The sequence below is a fragment of the Poecilia reticulata genome, linkage group LG21 (assembly GCF_000633615.1).
Source record: "Poecilia reticulata strain Guanapo linkage group LG21, Guppy_female_1.0+MT, whole genome shotgun sequence".
Classification (NCBI taxonomy): Eukaryota; Metazoa; Chordata; class Actinopteri; order Cyprinodontiformes; family Poeciliidae; genus Poecilia; species Poecilia reticulata.
In genome coordinates this window covers 16010079-16028303 of record NC_024351.1, presented here as the reverse complement: position 1 = coordinate 16028303, position 18225 = coordinate 16010079, and the positions used below count along the sequence as shown (strand labels likewise).

At 42.1% G+C, this 18225-nt stretch overlaps 3 protein-coding genes and 1 long non-coding RNA gene across 4 annotated transcripts; 2 read left to right on the top strand and 2 right to left on the bottom strand.

The window, feature by feature from the left end:
- Nucleotides 1-508: 508 nt before the first annotated feature.
- Nucleotides 509-6753, bottom strand: wdr20b (WD repeat domain 20b). Its single transcript, XM_008398392.2, has 4 exons — nt 6427-6753; nt 4436-4618; nt 2934-4325; nt 509-2156 (listed from the first exon to the last, which is right to left on the bottom strand). Exons 1-4 carry the CDS (start codon nt 6673-6675, stop codon nt 2103-2105), a joined length of 1878 nt encoding a protein of 625 aa, XP_008396614.1. The 5' UTR covers nt 6676-6753; the 3' UTR covers nt 509-2102.
- Nucleotides 6754-7954: 1201 nt separating this feature from the next.
- On the top strand, nt 7955-13176 carry hsp90aa1.1 (heat shock protein 90, alpha (cytosolic), class A member 1, tandem duplicate 1). The gene is made up of 11 exons (XM_008398394.2): nt 7955-9234; nt 9847-9996; nt 10077-10443; nt 10549-10682; nt 10786-11091; nt 11188-11353; nt 11467-11657; nt 11747-11894; nt 11980-12248; nt 12352-12685; nt 12786-13176. Exons 2-11 carry the CDS (start codon nt 9847-9849, stop codon nt 12893-12895), a joined length of 2175 nt encoding a protein of 724 aa, XP_008396616.1. The 5' UTR covers nt 7955-9234; the 3' UTR covers nt 12896-13176.
- On the bottom strand, nt 12938-14621 carry LOC108165779 (uncharacterized). The gene is made up of 2 exons (XR_001776112.1): nt 14073-14621; nt 12938-13719 (listed from the first exon to the last, which is right to left on the bottom strand). It is a non-coding gene; the product is annotated as an uncharacterized LOC108165779 (long non-coding RNA).
- Nucleotides 13527-18174, top strand: hsp90aa1.2 (heat shock protein 90, alpha (cytosolic), class A member 1, tandem duplicate 2). Its single transcript, XM_008398393.2, has 11 exons — nt 13527-13691; nt 14822-14971; nt 15074-15440; nt 15523-15656; nt 15775-16107; nt 16201-16366; nt 16448-16638; nt 16761-16908; nt 16997-17265; nt 17358-17691; nt 17770-18174. Exons 2-11 carry the CDS (start codon nt 14822-14824, stop codon nt 17877-17879), a joined length of 2202 nt encoding a protein of 733 aa, XP_008396615.1. The 5' UTR covers nt 13527-13691; the 3' UTR covers nt 17880-18174.
- The last annotated feature ends 51 nt before the right edge of the window (nt 18175-18225 follow it).

Sequence of the window (18225 nt, the reverse complement as noted above, 5' to 3'; positions counted from 1 at the left end):
TATATTGCAAAGTAACAAACAGTGATCATTTTACCATTTCGCTGTTGGAATATAATGGAAAAGACTCGCAAACTGTTCATGGGATAATAGAAATTCACATCGTATCATTATGCTGCAGTTGCTTGAAATGTACACACGATGGCGCCAGATACCAGCTCATTTGCTGCTTGGTCTGCCGTCATATTTTTGAGATTTATTGCATCAGTTGCTACCAATAAATGGAGAGTTCGAGGGCAAATAAGTTTTCTGACCACATTTCTGTAAGCATCACAGATCCAACTATTCTGATTTTTAATAATGCATGCGAAATTTCATAAGAATAATTTGTCCCTTCTTCAACAGACTTACAAGCTTTTAATTTTAACATTCACAGGTGGTCTATACATCCCGTCTGGGCTCGAAACACCTTGCGAATGACCTGGAGGGAGGGATGTCTGGGGTTTCGTCCTGAACCTGCAGGAATGCCATTGTTTCAAACAAATAAGACACACACACACACACACACACGTTGTATTCTGTCAAAGTTGTTTTAATAGGCATCACATAAAGGAAAAGGCTCCCACTGTTAAAATCCTCAGTCCTATGTGCGGTGCGTGATAAATCCCCCCTCGCCCTCAGCTTCACCACCTTGAAGTGCGGACATTTTGTCAGCAGAAATTCATCACAGTGTCAGAAGTTTATTCACGAGTTCGGCGTCGGTTCAGGAGAAATGGCAAAAGCGAAAATAACTCGGTGTACTAGGAGTCTCAGCCCGGTGTGCAGAACTCGTTTGTCAGTCTTGTTGAATTTAATTCACAAGCATGCTGCCAGGGTGGGACAAAGGCCTCTGGGTGAGGGGGGATTGTATCAGCAATAGTCTTCCTATGGTTTACCTGAGCTCAGTGATGGCCGCATCTGTTCCTACCTGTCTGTGTTGTAAAACGAAAACCTGCGGCGACAGGCTAGCAAGCGTACAGCACGACCTGTTAGACGAGAGGATTTCAAAAACATTTCCTAATACCAAACGCTTCCTTAATAAAAAATACACCTGAATTCTCTTTATGTACAACAGGAAAAGAAAAACTCACCTGCATATTCAAGACCCCTTTTAGTTAGACTTTCTGTATAAGAAATATCACTATTTTTTATGAAATGAGAAATCTTTCAACTAGAGTATTAATGTTAATTTCACCCATAAATCATTGAAGTACAATATTTACATATAGTACAGAAGACAGTTTAATCTGAAACAATAATAAAATAAATGTTCGATAGGTACAAAGTTTGCTTTTTTTTTTTTTTTTTAAGTTTTACCTTAACCTTGCCAGAATCCTGACACACTCCAAAAAAATGTAAAGCCATTCTCCTCTAATAAACTATTAAGTGCAAAGAATTTGTTTTCCATATAAAAAACTGATTGCAGCATCTAACTTTGAGACAGAGAACAACGGTAAGCCGTTTTGTTTTTTTTTTGTTTGTTTTTTTTGTCTTCCTACAAGTGCTTCAAAAAGAGATGTGAAAAGTTACACTTGCGTTCTGCCGTCACAAAATCAAAACGGAGGGGTGGGGGAGGGGAGGAGTTATTGAACGAGTACGAAAGGAAGGGAAATGTGTGCAAAACTCACTCGGTGTGATACCTTGGATTTGAATATTTCTAAGGGAAGAACGAGAAATAGTTTCAGGGATATGCCGCAGCCTCCTCAAAGTGATCTTATTCCCTTTTATTTTGGGGCACATCAAAACAAACAAGTCACCGAACTAAACCCATGCGTAAAGGTTGGGTTGAGGCATCATCACGTCACTGTGTCTAGTCTTTGAACATCTATAGGCACAAGAGATTGGGTATTAGAGTTTGTTAGTTTCAGACTAGACAATTTGATATAACCAAAGATGTAACAATGATCCAGTCACACACTTTTTAACTACCAACAAAAACCCTTTGAACCCCAACCAACATCAGATTCCTTAACATGGGGCGGGGGAGGGGGTGGCAACTCTGGGGTAGCAGTAGTGATGAATATGACACAGAAACAGAAGGTTAATTGCCGTGTGACAGTGTGTGAAGGGCCACACACTGGGCTTGGACATCCCCCATCTCTGTTGCATGGATCAGCCAGCAGTGCCTATACTACTGTCCCACTGGGAGAGTTGGCTGGGTTGTTTTGAGACAACAATCCCTGCAAGAAGATAAGACAGGGTTACTCAGATGTAAAACAACAGGCAGTTTAGATAGATAGAATGTTTTCTTAGTTCTGAAAACCCAACTTAAAATGACTAGGGCTTTGCAGAGGTTAAGGAAATACCAAACAGGCAAGTCAACCAATTGCTATGGTCGTTTTTGACCAGATATTAATCTAACACTTGCAGAAACCTCAAGGGTTGAAGCTGAACACCACTGGGTAAAACTATGAGATTTCCTCATAGCTTACAGTTATGTTCAATTAACATCGGTTAGACATGGGAAGTGCCTAAAGGTTGCAGGCTATTAGCTTTGACAATGGGACTTGGGCACCCCCACCTTAAAGGGAATATCCATGGAGACGAATGAGGCATGACAAGTTTTAATTGCGGTTTTAACTGAAAACTAATAATAAATTTCAATGCTGGGATAAGATGCATTTTTATTGTCTTCATAATTTGCTTTGTGAAAAGAGGGACTAAAGTCAACCTGAGTCCCTAATCGAGCTCTAAAGGGTAAACTGATGGCAGTTTCATTACAAAGCCTCCAAAATTAGCAATTAATGACTTGGAGGAGGGCTAAAAAGACTTTTTAATTTCTGTGAATTATAGTTAAAAAAAAGAAGAGAAGAGTCAGTATAAGACTTGACAAAAAGATCAGAAATGTAGTCCCTCCATTAATATTCTTATGGTTCAGTTGAAAATCTATCTAATTGAATGGGCTGCAAACTATTTAAACCATCAGTCTAGTGTTGATAAGACTGATTTAAACTTACCACTTTACCAGGCCTTGCCCATGTGCAAATGAAACCCTCCTGACAAGCTGTAACCAGACAGTCCTCCAGAAAGATTAACACAGTGAGTCTCTCGTGGGCGATCTTCTTGCACACCAGCGGCTCCAACAGGGGAACCTCCTCCATGCGGGGGCACAGCGTCGTGCCCAGAGTCTTGGCTGCCTCGGCTTTCGCCGTCCGCGAGGAGCCGAGCTGGTTGAGCTTGTCGCTACTCTTGCTGCTGATGTGGCCCATGCTGTGGTTTCGCTTGTGGTCCTTCTCGTGGCGCTCCTTCCGCGAGTCGTGCAGAGACAGCGTTGCGAACTTGTTGGCGATGAAGGAGCTGTCGATGATGCTGTTGCCCTTACTGCTGTTGCTGCTGCAGCTGCTCCCCGTGTGGCTGTTGGGGGTGCTGCCTCCGGCTGGGTTGGTGGCCTGGGGCAGGCTGTTGGAGCGGGGCAGCGAGTCGGGGAGGGAGTTGGCCGGGTTGCCAGTGGCGCTACTATTGCTCACATTGTCTTTAGTATTGGTGCCGCTGGAGTTGGTGGCGGAGGTGATGGATACAGTGGTAACTGTCTGTCCAGTGGCTGCAGGGCTTGTGGCACTCATCACGTTAGTGTGAGTTCTTGTGCGAGACAAGGGGAGGTGGGGGAAAAGGATGTCCTCTGTAAGATCCCACAGACACAGCTGAGTATCCTGCCCCACTGAGCCAAATCTGTACGTCACGCTGACCGGCCTGCTTTCCGTAGAGTTTCTCTTAGAAAGCCTAGAGTGGGAGCTGTTGGCCCTCTCTCTGCCTGCCCCGATGTGAATCTGCTCGTGAAAGTCCTCATCACTCCCGCTGAACTCGGCAGGCAGCTCACCGTCCTCGACGCTAGTGGTGCAGTGGTCAAACGCCACCACACTGACCCACGACTTGTGACCCTGGCCCCGCGCGATCACTCTGCAGTCCGAGAACGACCACACGGTCACCAGGTCGTCCTCCCCTCCCGCCACGATATACCGCCCGTCGGGGCTCCAGCACACACACAGCAAGCCACCGAAGTAGCTCTTCATTGTTCCGTGGAGCTCTGCGGCGTCGAAGCCAAACACCCGGAGGAAGCCGTCCTGGCTCGCGCAAGCCAGAAACTTGCCGTCCGGAGAAAAGGCAAACTCATTCAGCGCCCCTTCGCCGACCGTCCAGCGGAGCAGGGGGTTACGGGCCGACTTGCTCTTGCAAGTGTGTACGGCATAGTTGTCCCCCTGCTTGAGGAGCTGGTAGTGAGGGGCGGTGGTGCCACAGGTGTTTTCCACGTTGTACAGGTACATGCTGCCGCTGGAGTGAGCCACCAGGAACAGGCTCTCTGAACCAGGAACCCATCGTACGCACGTTACTCTCGACTTGTCGATGAGTCTCTACAAGTAGAGGAAGAAATCGAAAGGTTAGCTTCTTTCTGGTTGACTTGGGCACATAAACAGGTGGAAATTGTGGTGTTAATTTACAAACGACGTTGATGTAAGCCTACCTCCTCATTGAAGAGTTTGCTGGTTTCCTTCTTGATTGGGTCGATGAGCTGCACCTGACCGGCTGAGAAGCCCACCAATAGGGAGACGCTCTCTGCTGTCGCTGTAAGGGGGTTGAAGTCGTGGCATGTCGGCTGCGTGCCTTTGTATATCCTCTTGTCTACGGGTTTGCTGAGATCAGCAGCCTAAGACGAAAACAAACATACTCACACATTACTTGCTCTGTGTAGAAATTTACTTGCACTGCTTCCACACAACAGTGGATGTGTCCCCACTTGTAATTTTAAAAGGTCTTGATCCAGACATTGTGCAACATACAGCTAGTGTGACTTTGTTTTGTTTTTTTTAAGTCGGCTGTCTAGAAGCAAATTCACTTCGGATCCACCCTTTTTGCTGACATTCATTCAAGAAAGGTTTTAGACACTACTACTATTGAGCTTTCAAGAAGTAATCTCACAGGTTAGTCAACTGACCAATCATGTCAGCCCTCTCTTGAGCAGCCATATTGAAGTTGTTCAAACCTAACACCAGACCTCCTATATCCATAATAAATGAAGTTGTGATAAATTCATGCGACTATGATGACATTGACCGCAAGATCCTACAAGGAGGGCTTTTTAATAGCGGCTTGCCAAGTTCACGTGTGTGAACGGATCTGTGTTCAACTATAACTAAACATAAACGCCTGAAATGATTCTGAGCTCAATATACAACTCACAAACTATTTGATTTCCCAAGCATAAAACAGATATTTTAAAGTATTAGCAATAACGAGTATATGAAAAAATTAACATCAATCAACCAATCACCTTTATCTATTATAGGGCTGCAATGAGGGTGTTTAATATGAAGGGGGGTTATTATTTGTTTTGAACTTTCTGAATTTAAAACTATGCCACTTGAGCAGTTCCAGGTAAAACATATTTGCAGACAAAGTTTTTAAAAAAAAATATTTATCTTAAATGAAAAAGGCATATAATTTTTGTATAGTTTTGGCACAATTACTGCTCTGACTGTGTTGTTCTTTCAGCAATTGTCCATTTTTTAGAGCCTGTATACTCCAGTTAGCGAATAATTGATTACTAAATTAGATAGTGTTTATCTCACTAATCCATTAATCATGATTAATCCGATTAATCGTCTTAGAGCTAATCAATTTCATACCATATTTTAAGGTTTAAACGTGCGGGTGGATTAGCCCCCATGTCTAAATGTGGCACATTAGATGTCAGTCTAGAGTTCATGTCAACTCCCTTCTAAATTCATACAGCAGAAAAGGTTACAAACACAGACGATCACTTTTCATGTGCACATATTAGCACGTTGTAAAAGCAGAGATTGTACCAATGCTCCCATTGCCTGCACAGGGTGCTGCATCACAAACAAAACACTTCATCAGTTTGATAGTCACAGATACCACTCCTGTTCAACAAGGCCAAGAACGAGTGTATGCAACCAGTGGATCACTATGCATTACATTCAAAGTCTGAGAGTTAAATGTGAACATCATTACAGCGAGAGTAAAAAAAAAAAAAATCTTTCTCCACTTCCAGTCCAATGGCTTAAATCGGGATCACTTATTAGCCGATTCTCTCCCAGGACCACAAAGTTTGTCCCTCCTTGTGAACACCACTTGACCCCCCCCCCCTTTTTTTTTTTTCTTATTCTGTTTACCATGTCACCATGTAAATATCCACGATAAGCATACATCATATGACACGACGAGCCTTTTCCAGTCTCCTCCAGCTGAATTGGAATCTCGTGTCACAGACCCATTAAACATCCAGTGGATTCTTATCGAGGCATAAACAACTGTGACGATGTGAGCTTAGAATGCTAATTAGTCTCTAACTTAGCTGGGTCAGCTACATGGCCTTGTTGTTTGGACAACCTGCGCACCTCACTGACAGCAGCCCACAGAGCTTACACCTGTTAAAGGCGCCCGGTCGCTGGGCTCCACGGGGACAGCGGCGGGTCTGTCGGTATTGTTTACCTTTCTCACGCCTTTGTAGATGTAAAAGTACAGTTCCCGGCCCACATTGAAACATATCCTGTCGCCGTTGCCGGACTGGTCGTTCACGTTGACGAAAGAGACCTTGACGGGGTTGGAGCCCTGCGAGTTGAAAGGCACCCGGTTCGGGCGGCTGTATTCAGAGTGAGTGAGGAGCTTGTAGACGCCTTCCCGTGTGGTGAACTGGGTTTTAATTTCGTTCGTCTCCTTCCCTCCTCCCTCCGCCGCCATCTTGGAAATTGGCGTTCATCCTTGTCCCAGCCCCGGATGTTACACACACACGTAGAGGCCGTCAGTCATGCGTGCAGGGAGACGGGACTGACTGGAAATGTTAGCCAGCATGGAGATAAACAATTTTCAAATAGGATAACGGGCAAGCTATTCATAAAGTCAAACCCCTCTCACCATCTGTGGTAGAGAACAATTAATCGCTCTTCTATGTTACTATATATGAATTAATCATTTTATACATGGAATATGTCACAATTTCCTTCTACCTCGTGTATAATTCCAATCCTTTATGTAATAAGAAGTAAAATTTAAGCGACTTAAATCTAAAATTTCTTACTTCTTGTACTTAGCAATTTTATGTGACAAACCAAGACTAAATGTGAAATGGAAGAAAATTGTGTTTTAATTATTTTAAACAAAATTTAAAAAAAATAAATAATCGGACTAATGTCAGATCATTTATATTCAGCTCATATTTTCTTTCACTCCTAAATAAAATTTAGTAGAATAAAGTTCAGAAACCACCTTTCTTGTAACAAATGTCATGAATATAATTTTGTATTAAATAAATAAAACTACTGTGGGAAGGCTTTGAGGGATTGTAGACAGCCTTAGCAAACAAATAGCATCTTGGGACCCAGCAGATATTTCAGGGAAGAAAAGATGCAAAGCAGAGTTTGATATGGAACAATATTCCAAGCCTTGAATCTTGCAGCAGTTTTCTGAAGGAACATTGCAAACCGGACTATCTGGCTAAATGACAGGCAGCAGAACCCTGTAGGAGTTCCATAGACCTATAGATTAAAAGGAAGAATCTGTTATGGCAAAATGAAAGGCCTATGAAATCTGTTTTGTTTTAAACTTTATGCCACCAGAGAAACGTGAAATAACATGCATGTAGTCAGATGAGACCAACATCAAATGTTGTGGTCTTCATGCAACAACAACAACAAAAAGCTATAGAGGAAAACTCAAACTTCATAACCTCTTGAATAGATCGACACATTAAAAACAAACAGCATAATGCTATGCCAATGCTTTTCTTCAGCAGAGGCACAGCGGAACAAATGCCGATGATGGAATAAAATCTGTTAGATGTTGCATTTAAGTTTTTTTGTATTGCATAGTTACTTTTTTAAACTAAAAACTAATCTTTTCATTCTATTTCACATTGTTGGGTTATTTTGTGTAGATCTATGTTCAAAATTCCAATAAAGTACATTGAAGTTTGACAAAATATGACAGTTGATTCAATTTATTTATTGCAGGGACAGAGTGGATAGTACGGTAACAACATTTCTGTGAATATACCAGAGTCAGCCAGAACTGACGGGAGACTGCACATGCGGATTACAATGACTCATGCAGTTAAAAATAAACTATCTTCAATATTTCACAAACATCTACATATATCTGTTTTTCTTGTCACAAAATTTGATTTTATCATCTCCCAATATTATAAAATCTATAAAGTTATTTCAGCATGGAAAATATTTGCAATGATTGCGACAGCGCGTCGTGTTCAGGTACAAAGTCAGCTTCTCGTAGTGTCTCCAGTCAGCTGGAAGCATTTCTATTACATAACAGAGCGGGTGCAACGTATAATATACTGCCATCTACTGGCCACGTCAAAACGTTACCTATTGAAGTGGACTACTGTTCTGTGTTGCACAATTTTAATTCCCGGATATTCCACGATTTTCTAAGTGGCATATTCAGCTACCCTATGCCACTCATGACCCATTATAAAAATACTGTGTTCAGCATACATAAAATCATTTGCAAACTTAAAACTTTATCAGGTTGAGTCTTTTCAAAATTTCTGCTTCACTTACAAAAGTGAATAAATTCTCTATAAAATTCTTTGAGACACAATAAGCAGTTTTCTGTGGCTTATCTGACAAAGTCTGTCTATCTGTCTGTCTATATATAAAATTGTATGGAACTGCGTCAACCTGTCTGAGTTCCACACTAAATAGTAGGGTCTGTCTAGCTCTTAAAAACATGCAGGTGTGTAAATTCCACCAAGTTTTACACACCAAAAACTGAAATAAACTTGCTTCACTTTGTAGGCAAATTCATGGACATATCCTAGAGCAAGTGGCAGTAAGAGCAATGCACACCTATGACGCGTTCACCAGGTTGTGGGGCCTACCAGCCCGACAAGCTATCGGGGAAGCACTCACTGTGAGTGACAGGCACTCCTTGTGACTCTGCTCCCCTATAAGGGCACAGTAACATTAGGGCTCTCTCTTCCTGACTCCCCCTTCCTTCCCGGCCTTTCCTCAACCCCTCTCGCCAACAGTTGTGAACATGTTTTCTAGAAGCTTCCAAAGGGTAGCTTCGAGAAACCACCCCTAAAGTATAAAAAGACTCGAGCATGGCCTGGTGGTCTGCATAGAGTCAAAGGACACTCACGCGAACACACATCAAGACAGACTTGACTCCTCACAGGAGCAGCAGCGAAGTGCAGATTTGATATTCTTTGAGAAGAAACGACAAGAAAAGCAGTTTGTTTGACGATTCGCTTGAAGAAAAGAACCAACAATTTTAATCGAGGTAAGGTTTGAACAAATTTTACAAAATGAGAATGGTTTTAAATGTACAAAGGAAAGTACTAAGAACTTAAAGTGAATTGATAGTGTTTGCATTTTAGTGTCACTTCCCTTTTAAATGGCAGAAACAGAGCCATTTTGCCACAAGAATCTTTATAGAACTATAATGTGAATGAAGCACATGGCATGTAGGGTGACCCTGACCCAGAGAGCAGCTGTTAGTCAGTGGAACAATTATTCACAAGAAGCTGTCTGCCTGGCCCAAACAGTAAATGCAGTATGTTCACATTATTGTATAGCAGCATGATTTGCAGTCGGAATTTAATTTCTATGAAACAATTAAGTTAGGCTATAAAGTAAATCTGTTGGGGGATGGGAAAGCACTAGAACTCCACCCTCTTGCCAAATCTTTGACTGACAGCTTGAGCATATGCTCATCAACCATTAGCCACCACATGTAAGCCATGTGGCCATGTCAAAGAATTTTGTAGCAGTAGTAAAACACATCTAGATAGCACAGACTAGTAAAACCGGAAGCATAAAAAAAAACTATACTATTGAAACATACAATATAAAATCAATTTTTAAAAAAAGTAACATATCTGCCCTACTTTAGATGCCTGAGAAAGCTGGACACATTATGGAGGAGGAAGTGGAGACCTTTGCCTTCCAGGCTGAGATCGCTCAGCTTATGTCCCTCATCATTAACACCTTCTACTCAAACAAAGAAATCTTCCTTCGTGAGCTCATTTCCAACTCCTCAGATGTAAGAGAACTAAAATCGTACATAATCTATTATATTTGTGAACTCAACAATGATTTAACAGCAGTTTCTCCTCTGGACAGGCCTTGGATAAAATTAGATATGAAAGCTTGACGGACCCCAGCAGACTTGAGTCTTGCAAAGACCTGAAGATTGAAATCCAGCCTGACCTGCATGCTCGCACCTTGACCCTGATTGACACGGGCATTGGCATGACCAAAGCCGACCTAATTAACAACCTGGGCACCATTGCCAAGTCCGGCACCAAAGCTTTCATGGAGGCTCTGCAGGCAGGAGCCGACATCTCCATGATTGGTCAATTTGGTGTGGGTTTCTACTCTGCATACTTGGTAGCTGAGAAAGTCACAGTGATCACAAAGCACAATGATGATGAGCAGTACGTGTGGGAGTCTGCAGCTGGTGGTTCATTTACAGTCCGGCCTGACAATGGTATGATTTAGTATTCTACTGACATTACTTTAGCTTTAATTGGCATAAGCAAATATAGCTTTACTCCTTTCCTGTGGCTTAAAGTCAACTTGATTTTATTTTCAGGAGAGCCACTGGGAAGAGGAACAAAAGTTATTCTTCACCTCAAAGAAGATCAGACAGAATACTGTGAGGAAAAACGCATCAAAGAAGTAGTCAAGAAACACTCACAGTTCATCGGCTATCCTATTACACTTTTTGTAAGTTATCTCACATTAGAATCTATTGTTAGCCATTAATGAGCACTGAAAATGTGAAAATAAATGCAAAGAAAATAGTAATCAAACTTCCGATCTGTTGAAGGTGGAGAAGACAAGAGAGAAGGAAGTGGATCTTGACGAGGGAGAGAAGGAAGAGGAAGTTGAGAAAGATGCAGCAGAGAACAAGGACAAACCAAAGATTGAGGATGTGGGCTCCGATGAAGATGAAGACTCCAAGGATGGCCAGAACAAGAGGAAGAAGAAGGTCAAGGAAAAGTACATTGATGCTCAAGAGCTGAACAAGACCAAGCCTATCTGGACCCGCAACCCAGATGACATCACCAATGAAGAGTACGGAGAGTTTTACAAGAGTCTCACCAACGACTGGGAGGACCACCTGGCTGTTAAGGTAAGCTAACAATGAGAGTCCAAAATGATTATTCAATATTCATGATTATTAGTGTACGGAGCTAATCAAAATGTATATTGTATTTTAAAACTTCAGCATTTCTCAGTGGAAGGTCAGTTGGAGTTCCGTGCTTTGCTCTTTGTACCAAGGAGAGCTGCCTTTGACCTTTTTGAAAACAAGAGAAAGAGAAACAACATAAAGCTTTATGTCCGGAGGGTCTTCATTATGGACAACTGTGAGGAGCTGATACCAGAGTATCTCAGTAAGTTACCATTTTCTGTCAACACATCAATTATTCTCATCTCTGTCCTTACATACCTACATTTTGTCTGGATGTGGATTACTAATAGAACACTGTTTACCTCCTACCTTTAGATTTCATCAAGGGTGTTGTGGACTCTGAGGATCTGCCCCTGAACATCTCTAGAGAGATGCTGCAGCAGAGCAAGATCCTGAAGGTGATCCGCAAGAACCTAGTTAAGAAGTGCTTGGAACTGTTCACAGAACTGTCTGAAGATAAGGACAACTACAAGAAGTTCTACGAACAGTTTTCCAAGAACATTAAGGTAGGTTCATTCTTCTGAGTTAAATTCATGTCCAAGTTGTATTAAAATGTGAAGTGTAACTGGCAGTAACGGATCATTCCATATTTCAGCTTGGTATCCACGAGGACTCCCAAAATAGAAAGAAGCTGTCTGATTTGCTGCGCTACTACACCTCAGCCTCTGGAGATGAGATGGTTTCCCTCAAAGACTATGTCTCTCGTATGAAGGACAACCAGAAGCACATCTACTACATCACTGGTTAGTTCTTCATCAAAGTGTTAATTTATCTAATCAATTTCTTAAAAAGCATATTGATTAAATGAATCTGCAACAACCTCTACAGGTGAAACCAAAGATCAAGTGGCCAACTCTGCCTTTGTGGAGCGTCTTCGCAAAGCTGGCCTAGAGGTCATCTATATGATCGAACCTATTGATGAGTACTGTGTCCAGCAGCTGAAGGAATATGATGGAAAGAACCTTGTCTCTGTGACCAAAGAAGGCCTGGAACTTCCAGAAGATGAAGATGAGAAGAAGAAGCACGAGGAGCTCAAAAATAAATTTGAGAATCTTTGCAAGATTATGAAGGACATCCTTGACAAAAAAATTGAAAAGGTAATCACTTTCTGAAATGTCAAAACTATTGTCTTAACAACAACAACAACAAAGAACCGGCTATAATTGAGCATTGCAGTAACACAAAACCTCTCATACACAGGTTGTAGTTTCCAACCGCTTGGTTGCCTCTCCCTGCTGCATCGTCACCAGCACCTACGGCTGGACAGCCAACATGGAGAGGATCATGAAGTCTCAGGCACTGAGGGACAACGCAACCATGGGTTACATGACAGCCAAGAAACATCTTGAGATTAACCCTTTGCATTCAATCATTGAGACACTGAGGGAGAAGGCAGAGGCAGACAAGAATGATAAGGCTGTGAAGGATCTGGTCATCCTCCTGTTTGAGACCGCCCTGCTATCCTCAGGTTTCACACTGGAAGACCCCCAGACTCATGCAAATCGCATCTACAGAATGATCAAGCTTGGTCTTGGTAGGTTTTTTTTTTGTTGACTATTTGGATAAGCATGATCGGACCTATTCTTAAATTATATATTTATGAAGACACCGCTCATTACTGTATTTTATTGTAGGAATTGATGATGATGACTCTGCAGTTGAAGACCTCATTCAGCCAGCTGATGAAGACATGCCAGTCCTAGAAGGAGAAGATGACACATCAAGAATGGAAGAAGTTGACTAAAATACTGTTCTTACATAGTTTTTATTTTTGTAAGTGCTATTGCTTTTTAAAATGACTTTTTCTTTACCTCAACTTTATTTCTGAAAAGTGTCAACTTGACAAGTTTGTTTTTAGTAATACAGACCATAATGTCTTTTAATCCTCATTCTAATATATTTATTTAGACCTTTTGAGAACATAAGAGTAGAGTCAAGAGGTATCGACTTATTCCTCTTTTTGTAACCGTTACATTTTATATGTAAAGCTTTAAAATTTATAATAAAATGAATATGTAAATCAAACCGGCTGCTTTTTATTATATGGCAATTGCATAAGTGATTTAATTAGCCCCCCTGCGTTTTACACAAGCAAAATTGGTTTTACAGCCACACAGATTATAATGTAAGAAAGAAGGTTTCATTTTCTCCATCGATACCCTCTTTTTTTTTTTAATTGAACGTTCTGGAATCTTCAGTGAACCCGGCATGGCAAGTTCTCGTTTTTGCTCACACGTGCCTTCTTCCCTGAACAAACCTCTGCTCCGCTTCAACACCGCCCCCTTCTGCCAGAAATGGAAAGACGGGCGGGTATATGCATTGATTGGCATTTCAGCCGACCAATCAACTGTAAGCACCTCAGAGAATTCCAGACGGTTCTGGAAGCTCTCAGTTAGGATTTTCTCGAACGCTCTGAGAGACTACAAAAGCCGCACAGACAGTAGGTGCAGACAGATACTTTACCAGACGAAGTAGCAGCGCACTGGAGCGACTAGGACACGTCCAATTCCGGAGCCCTCGACACGCGTTGGAGGACCAAGGTAAATGGAGAAAATCTTCATGAAAAATCTGACGAAGATGAGGACTATTCTTAATAAACCACAAAGCCGTTAAGGGTGACCGTTTTCTAATGTTAATTAAACTGGAGCTTAATTATTGACATTATATCAAAGCTTACAGTTTACCGAATGAAGCCTCCAAAATTATATCAATGTATGTGAGTAAATGGATTATTGCTAAAATAAACGTCACGTTTTTACCTCTAAAATTGAGACTTATGAAGGCTAAATTAGAACAGTTATGTCTAAACTCTGCAGCCTCCTGACACGGTGGCTCTTTTGTGCACTTTTTAATTTTATCTAAAATATTTTTAATTTTGTACTCTGCCAATGTTCAGTCCTGCTTCCAACATTAAGACTCACATTTTAGCTTTGGGATGTCATCCATTGTGATTAGAAGGAGGGGCTTTTCGATCGTGGAGGCTGCTGGACTCCTTGCATCTTTGGTAGCTTCTAGAACATTTCTGCCACGAATCCTGCAGGGGGCGCCGTTGCACTTCCTGGAATTGGCACTGGAAACCACGTGGTCTTGTCGAGTCGTTTTTACATCACTGACGAAATAAATTATGAGAGAAATCAAACTATTAGAAAACTGAATGATTAAAAGCATGTCCACACGTTCACGTGTGATTACAAGGTATAGAAATTGGAATGAGAAGTATAAGCAGGTGGTTTTTAGATTGAGTTGAATGGCTGAACTGGACAATCTGTCAGGCCAGCTGTCTCCAAAAACATCGCCTTTATCTTTTTTTTTTTTCTTGTTTCAAAACGTACTTTATTTTGAACAAATGGCACAAAGAAAGATTTTCAACACAATAACATCGGATGACAGAACATAAAAACAAAGAAACAATTATTGTAAAATGATAACCAGAAACACTGGTATTATTGGTGTTATTCAAAAGTCTTGAAATTTGTAAATGTATAAATGAATACAATAATATATCCTTGTTTACATTTAAATAATGCTATAACTTAGATTTTATTTGGTTTTGCTTTGCGTTTTCATTTATTTTTGAAAACGGTTTACATTTAAAAAAAGCAGGATTTTAAATTGTGTTTGGCAAAAATGTTACTTTTTCTAAAAGCTTGTATCTGCCGCTTTTACCTAGATGCCTGAACTACATGATCAACCAATGGAGGAAGAGGCAGAGACCTTCGCATTCCAGGCTGAAATTGCTCAGCTGATGTCCTTGATTATCAACACATTCTATTCCAACAAAGAGATTTTCCTCAGAGAGCTTATCTCCAACTCCTCAGATGTAAGTTTATGTTAAATTTCCAGTCAAAAATGAAATAAAATGTCTGTAACATCACTTTTAAAAAACCCCCAGCATATTACTAACTCGTCGACCTCTCAACAGGCCTTGGACAAAATCCGGTATGAAAGTCTTACCGACCCCTCCAAGCTCGAGTCTGGCAAAGACCTCAAAATCGAAATCAGGCCCAACAAAGAGGAGCACACTTTGACCCTGACCGACACGGGCATCGGCATGACCAAGGCCGACCTGATCAACAACCTGGGCACTATTGCAAAGTCTGGCACCAAGGCTTTCATGGAGGCTCTGCAGGCTGGAGCAGACATCTCCATGATTGGTCAGTTCGGTGTGGGTTTCTACTCTGCGTACCTCGTCGCTGAGAAGGTCACAGTCATCACCAAGCACAATGACGACGAGCAGTATGCCTGGGAATCCTCTGCCGGAGGCTCATTCACAGTTAGAACAGACAACTGTAAGTTACTTTAACACAAAGGATAGATGCTTATGTAGTGACTTAAAGGCAACATGAACTGACTTGTTTTTCTGCTGTACAGCTGAACCGCTGGGCCGCGGAACGAAGGTGATCCTGCACCTGAAGGAGGACCAGACAGAATATCTTGAGGAAAGACGAGTCAAAGAGATTGTGAAGAAGCACTCGCAGTTCATTGGCTATCCCATCACACTCTTTGTAAGCATTTGCAATATTTTATGTATTACTGGTTTATGCTACTGCTTCATCAGCTTTTTTGTTTTTTTGTTGTACGCTTATTAACAAGCGCCTTTCCAATTAATTTTGCACGTGTCAGGTGGAGAAGGAGCGGGACAAGGAGGTGAGTGACGACGAGGCTGAGGAGGAGAAAGAGAAGGAGGAGGAGAAGGAGAATAAGGAGAAGGAGGAAGAGAAAGATGAGGACAAACCTGAGATCGAAGACGTCGGATCAGATGAGGAGGACGACCATGACAAATCTTCAGACAAAAAGAAAAAGAAGAAGAAGATCAAGGAGAAGTACATCGACCAGGAGGAGCTGAACAAGACAAAACCCCTCTGGACCCGCAACCCAGATGACATCACCAATGAGGAGTACGGAGAGTTCTACAAGAGCCTCACCAATGACTGGGAGGACCACCTGGCTGTCAAGGTAAGTCTCAGTTTTTGTGTTTAAAAAAAAAAAAAAAAACGTGTTTCGTCTAAATTGTCACAAAAATAACTTGCGACCTTTCACCCCGAACAGCACTTCTCGGTTGAGGGCCAGCTAGAGTTCCGTGCTCTTCTCTTCGTGCCTCGCCGTGCCCCCTTCGACCTGTTTGAAAACAAAAAGAAGAAGAACAACATCAAGCTGTACGTGCGCAGGGTGTTCATCATGGACAACTGTGACGAGCTCATCCCAGAGTATCTCAGTAAGTATTGCTGCAGGCTTGCTCTAAAATTAACTAACTGGAATAGTGCAGGTGTAAGAACGAAGCTGTCTCCCTTGTTAGATTTCATCAGAGGGGTGGTGGACTCTGAGGATCTGCCCCTGAACATCTCTAGAGAGATGCTGCAGCAGAGCAAGATCCTGAAGGTGATCCGCAAGAACCTAGTCAAGAAGTGCCTGGAACTGTTCACAGAACTGTCTGAAGATAAGGACAACTACAAGAAGTTCTACGAGCAGTTCTCCAAGAACATTAAGGTACGAGTTTGTGCGCTTTTAGGAAATGTTGCCATTTTTCTTAACAAATATCTTGACTGGAAACCTTAAGTGGAAGCTGTCTCTGAGTGCCTGATGCTAATAGCTGGGCTGTTTTACTGCAGCTTGGTATCCATGAGGACTCCCAGAACAGGAAGAAGCTGTCTGAGCTGCTGCGCTACTACACCTCAGCTTCTGGAGATGAGATGGTTTCCCTCAAAGACTATGTCACACGCATGAAGGACAACCAGAAGCACATCTACTACATCACAGGTGAGTATTTTTCCATCTTTAAAAACTCCTATGAATAAGATTCAGACTAATGTAGAATTTACAAGCGTTGCGGTGTCTCTTTTTGCAGGTGAAACCAAGGACCAAGTGGCCAACTCTGCCTTTGTGGAGCGTCTTCGCAAAGCTGGCCTGGAGGTCATCTACATGATCGAGCCTATTGATGAGTACTGTGTCCAGCAGCTGAAGGAGTTTGAGGGAAAGAACCTGGTTTCAGTAACGAAGGAGGGCCTGGAGCTGCCTGAGGATGAGGAGGAGAAGAAGAAGCAGGAGGAGAAGAAGGCTCAATTTGAGAACCTCTGCAAGATCATGAAGGATATCTTGGAGAAAAAAGTGGAAAAGGTGAGCAGTAAGATGCCAAAAGAAAATTGAAAGTCTTGTTGAGCTCTTGTCTGTAATAAAGCGCCTAACATAATTGTTGCATCCCGGCACAGGTCACAGTCTCCAACCGCCTGGTTTCTTCTCCCTGCTGCATCGTCACCAGCACCTACGGCTGGACAGCCAACATGGAGAGGATCATGAAAGCTCAGGCGCTGAGGGACAATTCAACCATGGGTTACATGGCTGCCAAGAAGCACCTTGAGATCAATCCCGACCATCCCATCATGGAGACTCTGCGGCAGAAGGCAGAGGCTGACAAAAACGACAAGTCCGTGAAGGACCTGGTCATCCTTCTGTTCGAGACCGCCCTGCTGTCCTCAGGTTTCACACTGGAAGACCCCCAGACACACGCCAACCGCATCTACCGAATGATCAAGCTTGGTCTTGGTATGTGCCACTAAATTATTACACAACAGAGAAGCCAGTGGATAGATTGCAGTAATTCATTTGACGTTCCTCTTTCAGGTATCGATGAGGACGACACGACGTCGGATGACGCTACCTCTGCTCCCGCCGAAGATATGCCTCCTCTTGAAGGCGACGATGATGCATCCAGAATGGAAGAAGTTGACTAAGCTCCCTCCTGTTTAACTAGTGTTAAAAAAAAGGCATATTGTACAGTTCTAACCTAAATGTTGTAAATGATCTTGGAATGTCACCACTTGTTTCTGTTCCCACTGACACCTTTAAGTTCAGATCATTCCTATTTTAGGACTTTACTTTTCAGTTGTTAGTGTCAGGTTTTTGTACCTCAAGTTTCAATGCATTTGTGTTATTTATTGACATTCCATGGTTCGTTCTTTAACTGTAAATATCTGATGCTGTTATTTGGAGCAGTTGAGCACATTAAATAAAAGTTGAACATGTGAATAAGTTTGGTTCATTGTGCATCAACTAAAATTGTGAAGCTTCTAGAGTTAA

What these genes read in the sequence shown, in the direction of transcription:
- wdr20b (XM_008398392.2), bottom strand. Translation starts at nt 6,675, where the DNA reads ATGGCGGCGGAGGGAGGAGGGAAGGAGACGAACGAAATTAAAACCCAG. An exon ending in GCAAACTCTTCAATGAGGAG is followed by an intron (nt 4,326 to 4,435) that starts GTAGGCTTACAT and finishes CTCTACTTGTAG; the next exon opens with AGACTCATCGACAAGTCGAG. An exon ending in GGGCAAGGCCTGGTAAAGTG is followed by an intron (nt 2,157 to 2,933) that starts GTAAGTTTAAAT and finishes ATCTTCTTGCAG; the next exon opens with GGATTGTTGTCTCAAAACAA.
- hsp90aa1.1 (XM_008398394.2), top strand. Translation starts at nt 9,847, where the DNA reads ATGCCTGAGAAAGCTGGACACATTATGGAGGAGGAAGTGGAGACCTTT. An exon ending in GCACATCTACTACATCACTG is followed by an intron (nt 11,895 to 11,979) that starts GTTAGTTCTTCA and finishes CAACCTCTACAG; the next exon opens with GTGAAACCAAAGATCAAGTG. An exon ending in AATGATCAAGCTTGGTCTTG is followed by an intron (nt 12,686 to 12,785) that starts GTAGGTTTTTTT and finishes ATTTTATTGTAG; the next exon opens with GAATTGATGATGATGACTCT.
- hsp90aa1.2 (XM_008398393.2), top strand. Translation starts at nt 14,822, where the DNA reads ATGCCTGAACTACATGATCAACCAATGGAGGAAGAGGCAGAGACCTTC. An exon ending in TTATCTCCAACTCCTCAGAT is followed by an intron (nt 14,972 to 15,073) that starts GTAAGTTTATGT and finishes ACCTCTCAACAG; the next exon opens with GCCTTGGACAAAATCCGGTA. An exon ending in AGGACCACCTGGCTGTCAAG is followed by an intron (nt 16,108 to 16,200) that starts GTAAGTCTCAGT and finishes CACCCCGAACAG; the next exon opens with CACTTCTCGGTTGAGGGCCA.